At 41.2% G+C, this 15,958-nt stretch overlaps 1 protein-coding gene across 3 annotated transcripts; it reads right to left on the bottom strand.

The window, feature by feature from the left end:
* Nucleotides 1-4,651: 4,651 nt before the first annotated feature.
* Nucleotides 4,652-12,578, bottom strand: LOC109140118 (ubiquitin carboxyl-terminal hydrolase 37). Of its 3 annotated transcripts, none has more exons than XM_027278877.1 (16): nt 12,466-12,578; nt 9,204-9,256; nt 8,568-8,648; nt 8,372-8,444; nt 8,141-8,280; nt 7,852-7,983; nt 7,641-7,764; nt 7,401-7,552; nt 6,846-6,948; nt 6,631-6,707; nt 6,365-6,473; nt 6,194-6,254; nt 5,882-6,039; nt 5,464-5,741; nt 4,933-5,136; nt 4,652-4,799 (listed from the first exon to the last, which is right to left on the bottom strand). In XM_027278877.1, the coding sequence occupies exons 1-14, from the start codon at nt 12,538-12,540 to the stop codon at nt 5,736-5,738; spliced, it is 1,344 nt and encodes a 447-aa protein (XP_027134678.1). In that variant the 5' UTR covers nt 12,541-12,578; the 3' UTR covers nt 4,652-4,799; nt 4,933-5,136; nt 5,464-5,735. The 3 variants fall into 3 exon arrangements, with proteins under 3 accessions (XP_027134678.1, XP_027134679.1, XP_027134680.1); XM_027278878.1 differs by having other exon boundaries at nt 8,372-8,441; XM_027278879.1 differs by lacking the exon at nt 12,466-12,578 and adding an exon at nt 9,371-9,499.
* Between the last annotated feature and the right edge of the window lie 3,380 nt (nt 12,579-15,958).

The following is a 15,958-nucleotide window of genomic DNA, read 5'->3' as shown; positions in this document are numbered from 1 at the left end:
TCTGAGCCCTTTCAACTCATAGAGTTCTGTTCTTTCCTCATTAACACAGACCAAAACCAATAAACATTTCTATAGCAGGGAACAAGTGACAGGCTGTGCTCTGACTAACCTGCAGAGCTTTTCACAGTCTGAGACTGTGGGCCTCCCGTCACACAAACCTCTAACTTTATTGAGTTAAATGTGTCATATACATTTTTTTACTATTTATTTAGACTTCAGACAAAAACTACTCAATTGTATGACTTCAGACTAATGTAAAGACAATGCTAAAAACTTTGTGTGTCTGTAGACACATAAAGTCCCCCATAAAGTTGGTGTCCCAAGAAGAGCAAGAGATTCATTAATTAATTGATTAATTAATTAATTAAGAGAACAGACACAGCAAGAACATGTCACGAGCAGCATGAAATGGCATCACTGATCAAATTCACAGCCAATGTTCCCTCTAAGCTGTGTGCTTGCGCAATCGCACACTGCTCGCACATTCTCAGCGCACAAGAAAATCTATGCAGCGCATAAAATAAAATCCAACATAAACTGTAAATTAATTAATTAACATTTTTTTCTGTACCATTTTGCAATGTAACTCAGTGAGTGACAGGTGTCCAGCCAATAACACTGGTGATAACAGTGCGGCGGAGTTAAGAGACGCAAATGCTAACCCCTTATCATGGTGAAACAAACGGGCAGTGACACATCCACTCACAAAGCCAAAGTAAAAAAGAAGTGCAGGTCTTTTAAGATGGAATGGCTGTCAGAGTATGTGCAAACAGAAGAACAAGAGATTCTTTCTTTTTCGAGTAAGAAAGCTCTGCTTTGCAAAACATGCAGCTAAGCCAAAGTAGCAAGCCAGTTTTCGGAGGGAAAAATGTGGACTGAATGGAAGTTGGACTACCTCAAGCAACACATTCAGAAGAAAAGTTATTTGAATGCTGTTGGAATTGTACGAAGACTCAAGATGGGAAAGGGGATTGATGAGAGCACAGACATAACAGTACACAAAATGCTAGTCCTATATATTAAATACAGGGAGGAAAATGATGTCAACTATAAAACTGTGTTTGGTGGAATTATCCAGCTGACAGCATGCACTGCTCAGGATATTGTGCAGGCAATAACTCAGTTTTACTCCAAACATGGACTGGACATGCAGAGAATGGTGATGCTGACCTTCGATGGTGCCTCAGTAATGCTAGGAAAACACAACGGAGTTGCGGCTTTGTTAAAGCACCAAATACCACACCTAACTGAACAACAATGTGTGGCACATAGAGAGGACTTGGGCATCGATGATGCCTGGAAAGATGTGCCTTTGATGTGAGATGTGGAAACTCTTCTTACAATGGTATATTCCACTTTCTCTCAGTCCACTGTGAAGAGGGGCAAAGTGGAGGCCCTAGCAAAGATTGTTGATGAAGATACACTGTCATCCAGGCCTCTGAACGAAGTGCGATGGCTGTCACAACACCAAGCTGTGAATGCTGTTCTGAGTAAAAGAGAATTCACTGATAACAGAGATCCAGCGGCAAAGTACTGCTACAAAAAGCTGAGTGATTCAAAGTTCAAGGTTACTGTCACTGCTCTGGGAGATATTTTGGGTGAGCTAGCACAACTCTGCCTCTCTTTACAAAGACGCAACCTGACTGTGATGGAAGGGTACTGCTTTGCCAGAGCAAAGCCTGACAAGTTGCGTTCCCAATACTTGAAGGAGAAGGATGTACAGTGGAGCGAATGTGTCAAAGACGCAATGGGGACCTCATCAACAATTTACTATTAGCCTAATGCTATGGTTGTATAAACGTACCAGCAGTAAATGGGAGACTGTGGCTAAAACAACTGGAAATGTAGCTTGGCGTTGCGGAGGCCTTTCACTGTGGCTGTGACAGCAGGATCATTTCGGGACGCATGAAACCAAGTTCGGCTACTCTGGCTGGAGTAACGGACAGACCGCACCCTGGGAGCCGGTTAAGCGGTCCACTCGTGGCTCGCACTGGGTGCATCTGTGCCACTTTGACACCTGCATACAAACAAGGACGACTTGATTTTACTTCGAAATGGATTGTTTTGTATTTTGTTTGATTTATTTGCCTGCAGTCGTATTATTTGAATTATTTGGGGTTAATTTAAAGGGACTGCGTGTTTTTCTTTTGAATTATAATATTTTGGGGAATTGTTTTACATCCTTGTTATTACCTGTAGTGATGGTCGGGGCCTAGGTCAGTGCAGTCTTATGAATGAGTCTCACAGCCAGCTGAATCAAATGTATATTTTTTATATGAAATCACCTCTCTGTGACTCCCCAGGTGGTGTTGTCGACTTCTTTACTCTTCTCTTGTATTGCTCCACCCTTGACACCCTTGGGCCGCCACACTAGCACAAGCTAGTCGTTAGCATCAGTTAGCTGCTATCTCTGGCTTATTCAGCTATTTGTGTTTAAGGTTTACTGTTGTTGATTATAAAGCGTACGTTATTTATTGATTCATCACACCATGTAACCCAGAATAAATATTCAGACACTATTTTAAGCGTTGCTAGCACAAGCTAGTCGTTAGCATCAGCTAGCTGCTATCTCTGGCTTATTCAGCTATTTGTGTTTAAGGTTTACTGTTGTTGATTATAAAGCGTACATTATTTATTGATTCATCACACCATGTAACCCAGAATAAATATTCAGACACTATTTTAAGCGTTGCTAGCACAAGCTAGTCGTTAGCATCAGTTAGCTGCTATCTCTGGCTTATTCAGCTATTTGTGTTTAAGGTTTACTGTTGTTGATTATAAAGCGTACGTTATTTATTGATTCATCACACCATGTAACCCAGAATAAATATTCAGACACTATTTTAAGCGTTGCTAGCACAAGCTAGTCGTTAGCATCAGCTAGCTGCTATCTCTGGCTTATTCAGCTATTTGTGTTTAAGGTTTACTATTGCTGATTATAAAGCGTACGTTATTTATTGATTCATCACACCATGTAACCCAGAATAAATATTCAGACACTATTTTAAGCGTTGCTAGCACAAGCTAGTCGTTAGCATCAGTTAGCTGCTATCTCTGGCTTATTCAGCTATTTGTGTTTAAGGTTTACTGTTGTTGATTATAAAGCGTACGTTATTTATTGATTCATCACACCATGTAACCCAGAATAAATATTCAGACACTATTTTAAGCGTTGCTAGCACAAGCTAGTCGTTAGCATCAGCTAGCAGCTATCTCTGGCTTATTCAGCTATTTGTGTTTAAGGTTTACTGTTGCTGATTATAAAGCGTACATTATTTATTGATTCATCACACCATGTAACCCAGAATAAATATTCAGACACTATTTTAAGCGTTGCTAGCACAAGCTAGTGGCTAACATCAGCTAGCTGCTAGCGTTCACTCTTTAAGCGATTTGTGTTTAACGTGTACGGTTATTGACGATAATGCTTATCTTATCCATTGATTTATCACACAATAAAACACTGAATAAAAATTCAAACATCATTTTTGAACTTAAATAAAACAAAACTAGGTTCAGACTTTCGCTGTGTGGAGTGGACTCCAGCTCTGAAATAAGACAGACGGGAGGTCAAAAGTTAGCTTTCCCATAATTTACAACAAGAAGAAAAAAAGTTATCTGAACGTTCACACTTTGTATTGAATCACAACTTAAAGATTGAGTTCAACAACTCACTTAATGCTGTTGATGCAAACTAATAGCTTGGTTTGCTGGACTGACGAAAGGTTATTACCTCAAATATGAATCATTTGTATTTTAAAGTTTTAACAAATTTAAATACTGCCAAAAAATAAAAGTTGGCCTTTTCACAGTGACGACTGTAATGTGTCTTCAGCTCATGTTCATTATGTTGCTATTTTAAAATGAGTGAAATTAGTCCTTCTTGTTGACTTCCTGATAGTTTCCCATCCATATATGCACCAATAAAACATGCTAACACATGAACTTTAAGGAGAGAGGGAGATGCCCAGCCAAGGCTCCGTCCAGCACGGACTAAAACACAGCACAGAAACTATTCAGAACGAAGGAATTTTTAAACAGACAAAGTAGTTTTCAACTGCATGTTGCTAGCAGATCTATTTTCTGACCCAGAGTGCGGCCGTGACTGGTTCTGGATGAGGGCTTTATAGCGGGCAGCCACTCATCTTCCTGGTACTACGTACAGCCACTGAATGTTTTAGTGGTACGCAGTACCGGACCGTACTGCCTCATCAGTCTCCATAGTTCTTTGCTTAATGCAGGCCAATAATTTGACCTTTCTGAAACTGATTAACATCCTTTCCACGACCACAGGACAAGTCTTCAGACATGGTTATTTAAGAAAGGAGAAGCTACTCACCGCATCAGCTAGGGTCAAATAACTTGTTGCTAGCTAAAACATATTAATCACTGCAGTAATTATCCAATGGAAGGCTCTTACTGATTTGCTTAGTTGAATCCAGGTGGTGACTTTTTTTTTGGGATGGGCAGTGTATGTCTGTATGAGGGCGTCTCAGTAGGTAGGAGACAACTTTATACAAGTACACGTTATTAAAGTGCTGCAAAATCACTTTTTGATAAACAGGCCGTTCCAAACTGACCCTCAGTGTTACAGCTAGCTGTTTTTAAGTGGAGGTGTGCTCAGTATGCTTCATCAACAAAATGACATCTTATCAGTTTTATGATTTCGTTTATTTATTTATGTATTATTATTATTATTAGGATCATTCTGAGTATTATTATTATCATGATTATTATTATTATATTGGACATCCAGGAAGATTTCCACACTGGGAGAAATGCCAGAATGAACACCAGAACTGAAGGAAAAAAGAGAAAAAGAGAGTGATTGAGTAAGTTGCTAGTTTTTGATCATAAGTAATAAAATCATAGCAAATGCATATTTACAGCTGTCTATATTTACCAAAACTAGGGGCGCTAAGAATGACTAACCTTTATGTAATGTTACTTTAACTTCCCCAGAGAGCAAGCCAAATCTGTGGCTCTTGATGTTTGGCAACTGTGGCAAGGAAAAACTCCCCCTAAGGGAAGAAACCTTGGGAGGATCCAGGCTCTCTGGGGTGGCCCATCCTCCTGAGGCCTGGGGGACCTGCTGCTGTTATCCATCCTCCACTGCTCATGGTTCTCATCCGTCCTCTGTTGGATTAAATTCACATCACATTTAGTCAGTTAGTTGACGCTTTTATCCAACGCGACACACAAAAAAATGTTAGTACTGGCATAGAATCAAGTGACGGTTGGAGCAGAGAAATAGATTTAGCATGTTCACTTGTTGGCAGTGATAAGAGAGGGGGTACTCTCTGAAGAGTTGGGTCTTCGGGTGGCAGCACCGGGCGTCGTTCATTGGATGGTCAAGAGCTAACATATGCCTGTATAAGGAGGTTCAAGTAAGGCTGCTAGGGCGCCTCATACCTACATGTTCGTCCTGTGAGGGAAAACTACACAGAAGGAAAAAACACTTACCTTGTTCAATTGTTGTTGTGCTTATTATGTTGGAGCTCATTGTGTCCAGTCCAGAGTTCTGCTCTTGATTTCCATCCAAAGTCACACCATCTAGTCCTGAGAATGGAAACACATACAGTCATTTCTAAACTTCTTCTCAGCTGTAACCATGCTATCTGAGGACACTTAAAGAATTTCAGTGTGTGTGTTGTGTGTTGTGCATTGCGTATAGTCCAGGGTCCTGCTCCTGATGAAGGGTCTCCTTCCAAAGTCCATGAGGAATGTCCCAGCATCTAGTCCTGAGAATAGAAACACACTTACAGTAAGTTGAGTGTGGGTGGATTTCTAAATGCTTCTTCTCAACTGTAATCATGCTATCTGAGCACTTTGAAAAACTGCCACATCTCCATCAAGTGTGCACGCTGCATTTTCCACTCACGTGTCTTTTGTAAAACAGGATGTAGGAGACATTTTTCCGCTCGTCACACACAGCCTTGCCAGTTGTTTCAGTGACCTCTTCATCATTGTAGGTGAACCAGCGGTCAGTTGGGTCCTCCTGTGCCACATTTACATCGACCCCATCACAGATGTAGTGACCTTACATGAGAGGAATCATTGTTATATGAGCTGTCACAGAACTCTGACGCCAGACAACAGCCATTCAGAAGACATGAAAGTAAGAAAATATTTCTGTTTGCATGTGACTAAAAAACAACAGAAACAGCTGCATGAGACATGATGATGATCTTACCACATTCTGCTGTGTAGCTCACATGACTGATGGTGCTGACTAGAGAGAGGCAGCCATCACCCTGAGAAGGAGGACAGTCAATCACAGTTGATACATACACAGTTCACATGTTGACTCACAACAGCCCCATATCTGATGATCATCATTTCAGTCATTCACTTTTCTCCTTACCTGGTTGGAGGAAACCACCAGGTCTCTGAAGAGGTCAACGGGGTCATGGACCTTTTGGAGCTGGAAAGACGGAGTGAACCTGAAGCGCTTCAAGTGCAACATCAGCACTCTAGAGAGAGAAGGAAGATATATGCACAGCGGGGGAGAAAACAAATCAAACATTTCTGTTTCTATTCTTCACCACTCCTCCTCAGGATCACTTTGATACGACCGGGTTAACCAGTATCATCACTAAGCACATTTGTGATGGATGTGATGTCACTCACTTTGGCAGGTTCACAAAGGACAAGCGCTGGCATGATGTGGTGGCACCACACTCACAGTTATAATCCAACTCCGTCTCCTGCAGAACAGCACAGAAGCAACATGCTTTATCTTCTATACTGGACTGATGCTGGGCTTGAAATGTGTTTTCTACGTCTCATTTGAACATTACATCAGTCACTTCTAATGGGAATGACTGAGGAGAAGCGTTTCTTACCTTCAAGTAACACCTGAGCATCTCTTCCACTGTTCCACCTCCGGGTATCAGGTCCAGGGACAGGTTTGTAAACTCCTCCTCAGTGATGGATACTGCACCGCATCTACACATTCAGAAGACAACATATAGTTATAATACAGCTGCATATAATACAGATTTTGTTTTTGGGCTCACTGATGGAAATATTGAACCTGCACTGAATGCTGGCAGACAGATATGAACAGTGGTGGGCTGTGTGCGTGTACATTTACTCAAATACTGCAAGTACACATTTGAGTCCTTGCACTACATAAACATATATAAAGAGCTTATAAAATGTCATGATTTGTTTGTCATAAATGACTCTACTCTACCTAACAGTAGAGCTGAAACAGTTAGTTGATGAATTGATGAACTATTTTGATGATGCTTTACGTTCTTTTTTAACATCTCATGGTTCAAGCATGTGAGGATTTACTGTGTTCCCTTCTTTTCTTTTGAAAAGAATCCAATCGAATTTCTTTTGAATAATGTTTCATATGAATGTGTGTGATGCACATGACTGTGTGGTTGTACCCCTTGCAGGTCTTGGTCTTCTGCATCTTAAACACCAGGTGATCTTCCACTGGACAGCTGTAAATTCTGCCCTCGCTGGCTGCCGCCGCCTGCAGCTGTGGGCACAAAGACCTCATCTGGTCCAGCACGGAGGTGAGGAACTCATGGGCATCCTGCAGATACACACACACAATGATGCAGAGAAGTGTACACACTTTTCACAAGTGGTGGAAAGACAAACCAGAAAAGCAGATTACGCACTTTCTGGTCAAAATCCTGGAACTCTGGAGCCCAGACAGAGACTGCTTCCTTGAACGCAACGAGGAGGCGGATTTTACGATGTGCATCAGGGGAAAGGTGAGACTCTCTGATGTCCATAAACGCTCTGGAGAGGGAGATAAAAGGTCAGAAGAAGTGTCTCTTTTTTGGTGTACCGGATACAACTTGAGGATAAATTAATAACACTTCTTACCTAATGAGTGCAGCTTCAGGGTCTGAACTCCAAACCTGCTCCTGAGATCTGAAGGCTCCAACAAAGTCCTCCAGTGTCAGGAGGCTCTGCAGGCAGGAGTTCATGTAGCAGAACTGTGCTGGGTTGGGGAACCTGTCACAGAAATACAGTCAGCATCATTCCAACAGATCTGAGTATCATTCATTCTCATTTTCTCAAAGTAGATCTGTTTTACTTTGCTTTGATGGATTCAGTCTCTACAGCTTTGTTTCTTGTGTGTGCGAATGTGTGTGTATGTTGAGGGACTCACCCACGACACTTGTATCTGCGGGTCTGCCGGGTGGAGACGGATTTTGCTCCCATCATTTTGGCCTTCTGGTCCTCTGGTCCTTCTCGTCTCTTCTCCTCCTTCGAGCACTCTTCTTCCTCGGGAGATGGTGCAACTTTATTCTGTTGGAGTAAAGAAACACTCTGGTTAAATCATGCAAAGACACACTTATTAACAAATCACTGTGTGGCTCATGTTGTGTCAAACACACACCTTTCGCCTCCACCAGCGTTTCTTTGCCTTTTTCTTTGACCCTGAGGGTTTGTCCTCTGAGGTGGCGACACTGCTGACAAAAACAAATGTCTTATGGTGAACTTATTGTGAAGCAAACACAGTGTTAAATTAACAAGCAGGAGAACTGTTTTAAATTCACTAATAAAGGGACTGTGGAAGAAAGAAATGTCGTTACCATTGCCTTTTCTTTGTGGGGCGGCCAAAGAGTCGATATAGCCACAGGATCTTTTCAGTAGGAGTGTCCGGGATGGTGACACTGTTCAAAAAGACAAGTATAGTTTGTTTTTTTCTGTTGTGCTGTCAAAATAAATCATAAATCTTTTGAGGGATCATTTTAAGGAATCTGTAGTCCAGGTTTCATTTAGCATCGTACCGACTAGAACAGGTTTTTAGTCATTCAGTTGAGTCTTTGAGTCCCTGACAAGTTTAAAGTCTTCATCAGCAAATTTGCAGTCATGATTCAGGTCCTTTCAGCATTGTGTTAATAGTGTATTATATAATGGAGACAAACTCAAATCAGCTTAGCTTTCATTCTGTTTCATTTTCAGACTTACTGCTAATATACACACAAACACAGCTATGTGCAATATCTGACCAGCTCAGTCAACTAACAGCTCAGTCACTATCATGTCTGACAGGAGACAGGTCAGGTCTCAGGTGTATTAACAGTACCATGGTAAAGGTTTGTGTCTCCCCCCACAGTTTTCTCTCAGCACTTTGTTTAAAATCAACCACCAAACTGAACAAGAAGCAATCTGAGCACAGAGATGATGATCAAACTATGAAAGGAGTTCTGGATGTCCGTCCTTACCTCCTCTCAGAGCTGTCTGTCTGTCTGAAAACATCTTCAACCTTTGCCGATCTCTGTACAGAAAATGAAACGATGAAACAAAGTATTAAAGACTGAAGTGTGTTGAAATATGGTCAAGGTCTCATTAGAACAGTAGAGAAAACATGTAGTACATGTAGAAGACAAACCTTTCCACAGCAACACAGACCAAACATCTTTGTAACTGTTGTTAAAGTTCGGTTCAGCTCAGACTGACTGTAACCTGCTTGTGTGCTGCAGGTTCACTGAACTGATTCTGGTCATCAGGAATTCTGACTTCACAGACATCACAGCAACAGTTCTAGTTCTAGTTCTAGATCCAGTTCTAGTTCTAGATATGATGAGGCCTCATGAATCTGTTTATTTTTAAAGTACACATGGTGCATATCTATCAATACATATCTTATAAAATGTTTAGTAACAGTCAGTTGGTGGTCTTGAAAGACAAACACATGAAATTCAACTCAAAAAAGTGAATGTATCTTCAGAAACCCCAAATACAACCTGCTGTGTAAATGTACAAATACATTTGAAATCATTATTATTATTTTGAGGATATGTTTTGGCCTTGTTGAACCTTTATTGTATAGTAGCAGCTGAGGAGTGACAGGAAGGTGAGAGAGAAGAGGGGGAATGACATGCAGCATGGTCACAGGTTGGATTTGAACCCTGGACTGCACATGGAGCACACTCTGTTTTCTACCTCAAAACTTTCTATCTATACTCTATCTATTATCATTATTATAATTAGTAGTATTATCTATTCCTAATTAACATTCAGAACTAGGGGAGGCTATGGCGCAGAGCTGAGTGCTCGCATCTTCATCTCTCCGTTGGAATCGGCTAAATTGTATTATCCTGAGTTAGAAACAAACACACTCCTTTATTAAACTACAGCTAAGTGTATCTGTAGCCTAAGATCGACCAAACAATCTAAAACCACCTCTGGCCAACAGAAGTTCAGAATGAGACCAACCCACTTGAGGAAACAGGGGAAGATGCTCGCACGCAAACTATCGATGTGCTGGCTGAAGCAGCGGGGATCTTTGAGGCAGTTACAGCCCTGAAAAAACACTGCAGCTCCAACATTTGACAGAGTTCTAGCCGCAGTTAACGGGATCAAGTTGGACTTTAAAGACTTTTCAGGTAGACTGGAACAGGCAGAAGACTGTATTGGTGACTTAGAGGATGATGTTGCCGGTGAGAAGACCAGAATCGCAGCAGTGGAGGAGCAGGTGTCTGAGCTACGACCTGAAAAACAGTTTCTGTTTCTCAGACTGGTGAAGTCATGGCACCTGAGACCTTCCCTGCTCCACTGATTACCCAAAGAGCTCCCCGAGTCATAATAATGAAGTTTTTAAACTTTACAAACAAGATCCGAGTCTCAGGTGTCAGAAAGAAGGGCAAGATCATGTATGAAGGCCACCATGTCATGTTTTTCCAAGACATCTCTGAGCTGCACAAGAAAAGAAAGCTCTTTGGTGATGTGAAACAACAAAGAACAACAAAGACTGATCAAAGATCATCTCCCCCACTAAACTTCAGGCTGTTCCATGAAGGGAAAGCTACGTGTTTGCTGACCCTGCAGGCGTGGGGTAGTTCATCAATGTGGGCGACCGCCCAAGGTGCAATCTATGTGAGGGCGCACGAGCACCCTGACAAAACAAAGAAAGAAAAACTCTCCAGTTTTCTATACCGCTCATTTCCACGTCAAGTTAGTGGAGTGGGCGCCCTCATTGTCACATCAACTTCCTGCTGTGAGTCATACAGGTTGTGTGTGTGTCAGAAGAGGCAAGGTGGAGGGAGGCGAGGGATAGACTGATCCCAGGCAGCAGGCCACACAACACAAACTGATTCAAATAAATTGTATTTCATTCATAGAAATAACATAGACCCATGTACCTACATGTAATTAACTGGGTTATATGAAAAATAAAAAAAAATAAAAAGATGAGGGCATGCAGATTTCTGTGAGTGACGTCAGTGACAGCAGCTATAGGCTGTTTATTAGCCTCTTGATAATATGTTGCTATCAGCCACAGAAGATGAAGTATTTGGTCTATTTAGTTTTGCTGAACTAGCAACTATTAGAACTGACATCATGTCATGCAACTAATTTCACCCATAGGCAACCTAGTCTGGTTTGTGGTTGCAACACAACAAGTGCAGATTCACACAGACTGTGGAATGTTTTATTACTGTACACTAATGCTAACTTAAACAACTTCTAATATACAGTGACATGGCATTTTGTAAGCTACATGTGATATAGTTTTTAAAGCATTTGTAGTATGTTATGCTTAGTTTATAGGATGTTAACAAATGTTATTAAAATGTGCATCATGGTCATTTTAATTGGGTAACTGATGCATGTGTGATGTGAGTGTGATCTAACTTACACATTGTATCTTGGATTTCTCAGGTGTGTGTATATGCATGAGAGTGTGTGGGGGTGCCAGCATCAGCATCATTTACACCGAACGTACCTGAACGTAACGCGGCGACAGACCTGGCACGCAAACATGAGGCGGTCCAAATGGAGTACCTGAGCATTTCAAACTAAATGATGACAAAGACGCTGAGTGTAAACTCTGCGGTGCTACGTTTAAGTTCAGCAGCTCTACGAGTTCGCTAAGATACCACCTTCAAAACCTGCATGCAGCCGTGCTGGCGTGCTAGCAATTAGCATTAGCCACTAAGAATTAAATACATGCTAATGCTAACATGCTAATGCTAATTGGCTGCTCCTGTGTGTAAATAAACAAGCTCAGCACACTCGTCACTCTCAACATTTCTGCGGGAAATTGTTTAATAGAGGCCCTCTAATTTAACTGTCACCTTCCTCAGGGATGATTTAAGCTGTGTTATACATGTGTTATACATACACATACAATACTACATGTTACTACTGTTTCCAGGGCTAGTAATCTTACTGTTACCTTTCTCAGAACAAGGGAGATTATACGTGGTGCTGCTAATGTTTCAAGTTTTTCCTCTAAGTACTTTACCAGATAATTATATGTAGGCTTAATATTGTGTAGGCTAAGACCATATTGTATAGCTTTAAAAAATAATCAATTTTCTGTGCAGAATTTATTCTGGTAAATGCCATATGTTTACTGTATCCCAACTGGTACAATAAAACATTAGTTGAGGAATATAACATGCATTTCTTATTCAGTATATAAGCAATATTTTGCCTTATGTTAAAGACACCGTGAGAAATGGTGGTTCTGATGCTCACCAGTCCTCGGCCTCCCTCTCTTCGCTTAGTGTACAACCTCAGGGTGCTGGATTTGGGGTGAAACCCTCTATGCATTGTGAGAGCTTCAGTGTCTTGATATCAGTGGTTTCTATCTCCTCCTTTGACCAGCTTGTTATGCCAGCGAGTATCTGATGACTGATCTGTGCAATGTGTTGATGGCGCAGACCTGTTTCCCCCCATTCAGCAGACTCTTCAGGGCCTGCCTCACCCTGTATGTGTACTTGGCTGTGGCTTTTTTATTTTTCCATTTTTTTAATTTTAACTTCTGTGGCTGTGAAGTGAAGCCAACACAGAAGTGCCAAAAACTGCAGTTCCTCAATGTCAGCATTACCTCAAAGTTCTGGTCAGACGTGTGAACTGCTTGAACTTGTTCCACTATATGGCCAAAAGTAAGTGGACATCCCTACTGATTATTGAGTTCAGGTGTTTTTAGTCATACTCGATGCACCAAGTGCAATAAATCTAGCTCACAGCCATGAAATCTCTCAAACATTTAACAACCTTTAGCACAGAGAACTCAGAGACTTTAAATGTGGCACTGTCTACCTTTGACCATAGGGCAGTTATGAAATCTCAGCCCTACTAGACTGCCCTGGTCAATTGGAAGTGATACTATAGTGAAGTTGAAGAGCAGCAAGTTCAAGCTTAGCCATGAAATGGTAAACCATATGAACTCAGCAGGGACAATGAGTCCTGAAGTAACATCAGCACACAAACTGTGGAGCTTCATGAAATGTGTGCAGTTGTTTGGCCTTGGAAACCCAAGCCCCACATCACCATGGACAATGTCAAGTGTTGGCTAGAGTGTTGCAAAGCACGCCACAACTGAACTATGAACTCTGAAGCAGTGGAAACGTGTTCTTTGAAGTGATGAACACTATCTGATAGTCCGATGGACGTATCAAGGTTTGCCAGAAGAATGCTACCTACTTAAATACAGAGTGCATTCTCTTTAATTTCTGTTTTTTTCATGCTACACACGCTTCTTTTATTGAATTTAAGAATTTAATTTAAGTAATAAATACAAAAGTGTCCTGATGTGATTTATTGTGTGATGTAACATACAAGTATTACAAATATAAAGAGAAAGCAAATCAGAAGCGTTCAGAGATCTTCCGTGTTTCTGGCAGTTTTAGTTGCTTAATAAGGAAGTTAACTACAGACAGGAAGACGTATTTGGAAGCTGTATAGTATGACCATGAACTTTATTTGGAGTTCTACTCACAGCTGACAGCTTTTAGATTTCCTGAAAGCTTCAGAGATCTGACACCTCCGAAAACAACCATGGAGTTACACATGAGGATGATCTTTTTCACCATCAGAGAATATGAAATGTCATGTTTAATGTTTGCTTGGTTTTAGAGGAGACTTTAAATAAATGTGTTCACAGAGTTTGTGACTTCTTGTTCTTTCAAATGTTAAATAATTAAATAAGTGGAACCTGTGGTGTTTAATAAAATTGAGAAAGGAAACTTGATACAGTAATACAAGAGACCACGACAGTGAAGAAAGCTTCACATCAACCTGTTTGAGAGATTACAGAATAATTCTAAGAGAGCTCTTCTTGTACGTTTGGAATGCATTGGATGCATGTACGCATGGATTTATTCCTGTTTATGGTGAAAGCACCACAGGGAATCTTCTGCACACACATTTTCTACATTTCCTTCTTGACTTTAAACACTGCAGCTTTCAGTCTGCTAACTCCTGTCTCTATATTTGACAGTGATGATCTCATCTGATAATGTGGAAGTGAAGAAGAACCTGGCAGGCACTGAGGGAGGATCCATCACTCTACCTGACCCTGTGAGGAGCTTGGATTTCTCAGCCGTTCTTAGAGGGCTAAGTAATCTTGCCACTTGATGGGATTTTTTTGCCGAGAGGAGATTCATAAGATGCTCTGAAGACGATTCCAAATATTATAAAAGACCTAGTTCTTTGGATCTAACACCACTGGCTACTTTACTAATTCAACAGGATCCTTTGCCGAGGCGACACACTCTGGAATTATAGTCAAGACTCTCAAAAGGATCGAGTTTTTCACTTCATCCATATCAATCACATGTGTATGTAAAAGTCCATTTTATCTGTCGAAAAATATCCCTTTGTAATTGTGTTCTCATTGCTGATGTAACTCAGTTAACGTGGTAGAGTGGGTAAGTTTCCAACCCTTTCCATGTGCAAATGATGTCAACATAATTAGAGAAACTGTTTATATGTTTTTTCTATGATTTGTTTCCACCCACATAAAAAAACATTCCTTCTTTTTCCTCGAGTGGTAGAGTACAGATACAGTTCTGTTTATTTTTTAGTTTACATTTTTTTGACTGAGAACACACCAACCGCATTTCAAACCACTCCACTTGTATTGTGGTGAGGTGGATTTCCTGAATCAGTCACAAGCTAAACCCTCGCTAATGGCTGAGTGAGAGAAAATGTCCTCATAGTTGGGTGAATTGGCACCCCCCTTTAACCAAGTGCTGTGGTAAATGCTATATGTGTGTGCTGAAGTCAGAACTTCCTGTGTGACTACTTTGTTTGAATTTTCCTCTCCAGAGCTGTCTCCCAGCTCCTGCAACCGCCTGCCGCTGTGGTGTGAGGCTTGAGAGCCTGCACCCTGCTGTTTTCTGTGGAGAAAGCTGGAGAGCTGCTGACACTGTCGTGTGTACAAAGACGAGGAGATAGTGATCTCAGAACAGCTCCGTCTTTCTCTCCTCTTGCACTCACTGCTAACACAAGAAGGATTTCAGCTCCTCGTACAGATGTGTGGCTGCAAACCTTCTGCTGACAAAAGACTGTTACAGTCGATGTTAAGATCCTGCCAGTGACAAAAAGCACAGACAACAGAAGTAAGTTACCTCCTTCCTCATTATTTCTACTCCACCGCTCAAATCAATGAGGTTTGAGTGTTGTTTTACTGATGATGAAATAATTGTTCTCTGACAGGTGAACATACGAATAGTCTGGCCTTTTCCCCCACCCTCCCCCCCATATCTTCTCTGTTGTTCGGCCTTATTGCCCATGGTTGTGTTTGGGACGCTGTCATTGTTTGCATCATTTTGACAGGGGAAGAGACAAGACGACAGAGACCGAGACATCAGCTCCAAGTGAGTCAGTACACACGTTTTAACTGACCACATAATAATAAAAGACATAATAATGTATGTGTTTTAGATTGCAATAACGCTGTTGACATGGCGACGTCCTTCTCTATATCTTCTGTCCCAGTCAACAGGTGCCCCAGCTGACGTGAAGTGTTTGGTACTCCACAATGTTGTGTCGGTCAAACCAATCATCTTCCAGGGCACAGAGTGAAGTTAAACTGGTCAAAAACTCCTCTGATATTTCCTCATAAGCTATGTTGTATGTTTTTAGTTTTCCTGTACGTGTGGCCTTTTGTCTTTACTGCCCTAATTATGTTGCTATCAATATGTAGCAGTGTAATTTTGCTACTACCTCTGAATCCGTTTGG

Source organism: Larimichthys crocea, chromosome VI (genome assembly GCF_000972845.2).
Source record: "Larimichthys crocea isolate SSNF chromosome VI, L_crocea_2.0, whole genome shotgun sequence".
Taxonomy (NCBI): domain Eukaryota; kingdom Metazoa; phylum Chordata; class Actinopteri; family Sciaenidae; genus Larimichthys; species Larimichthys crocea.
The sequence above is the reverse complement of the archived record's forward strand: the minus strand, read 5'-3'. Positions and strand labels throughout refer to the sequence as shown.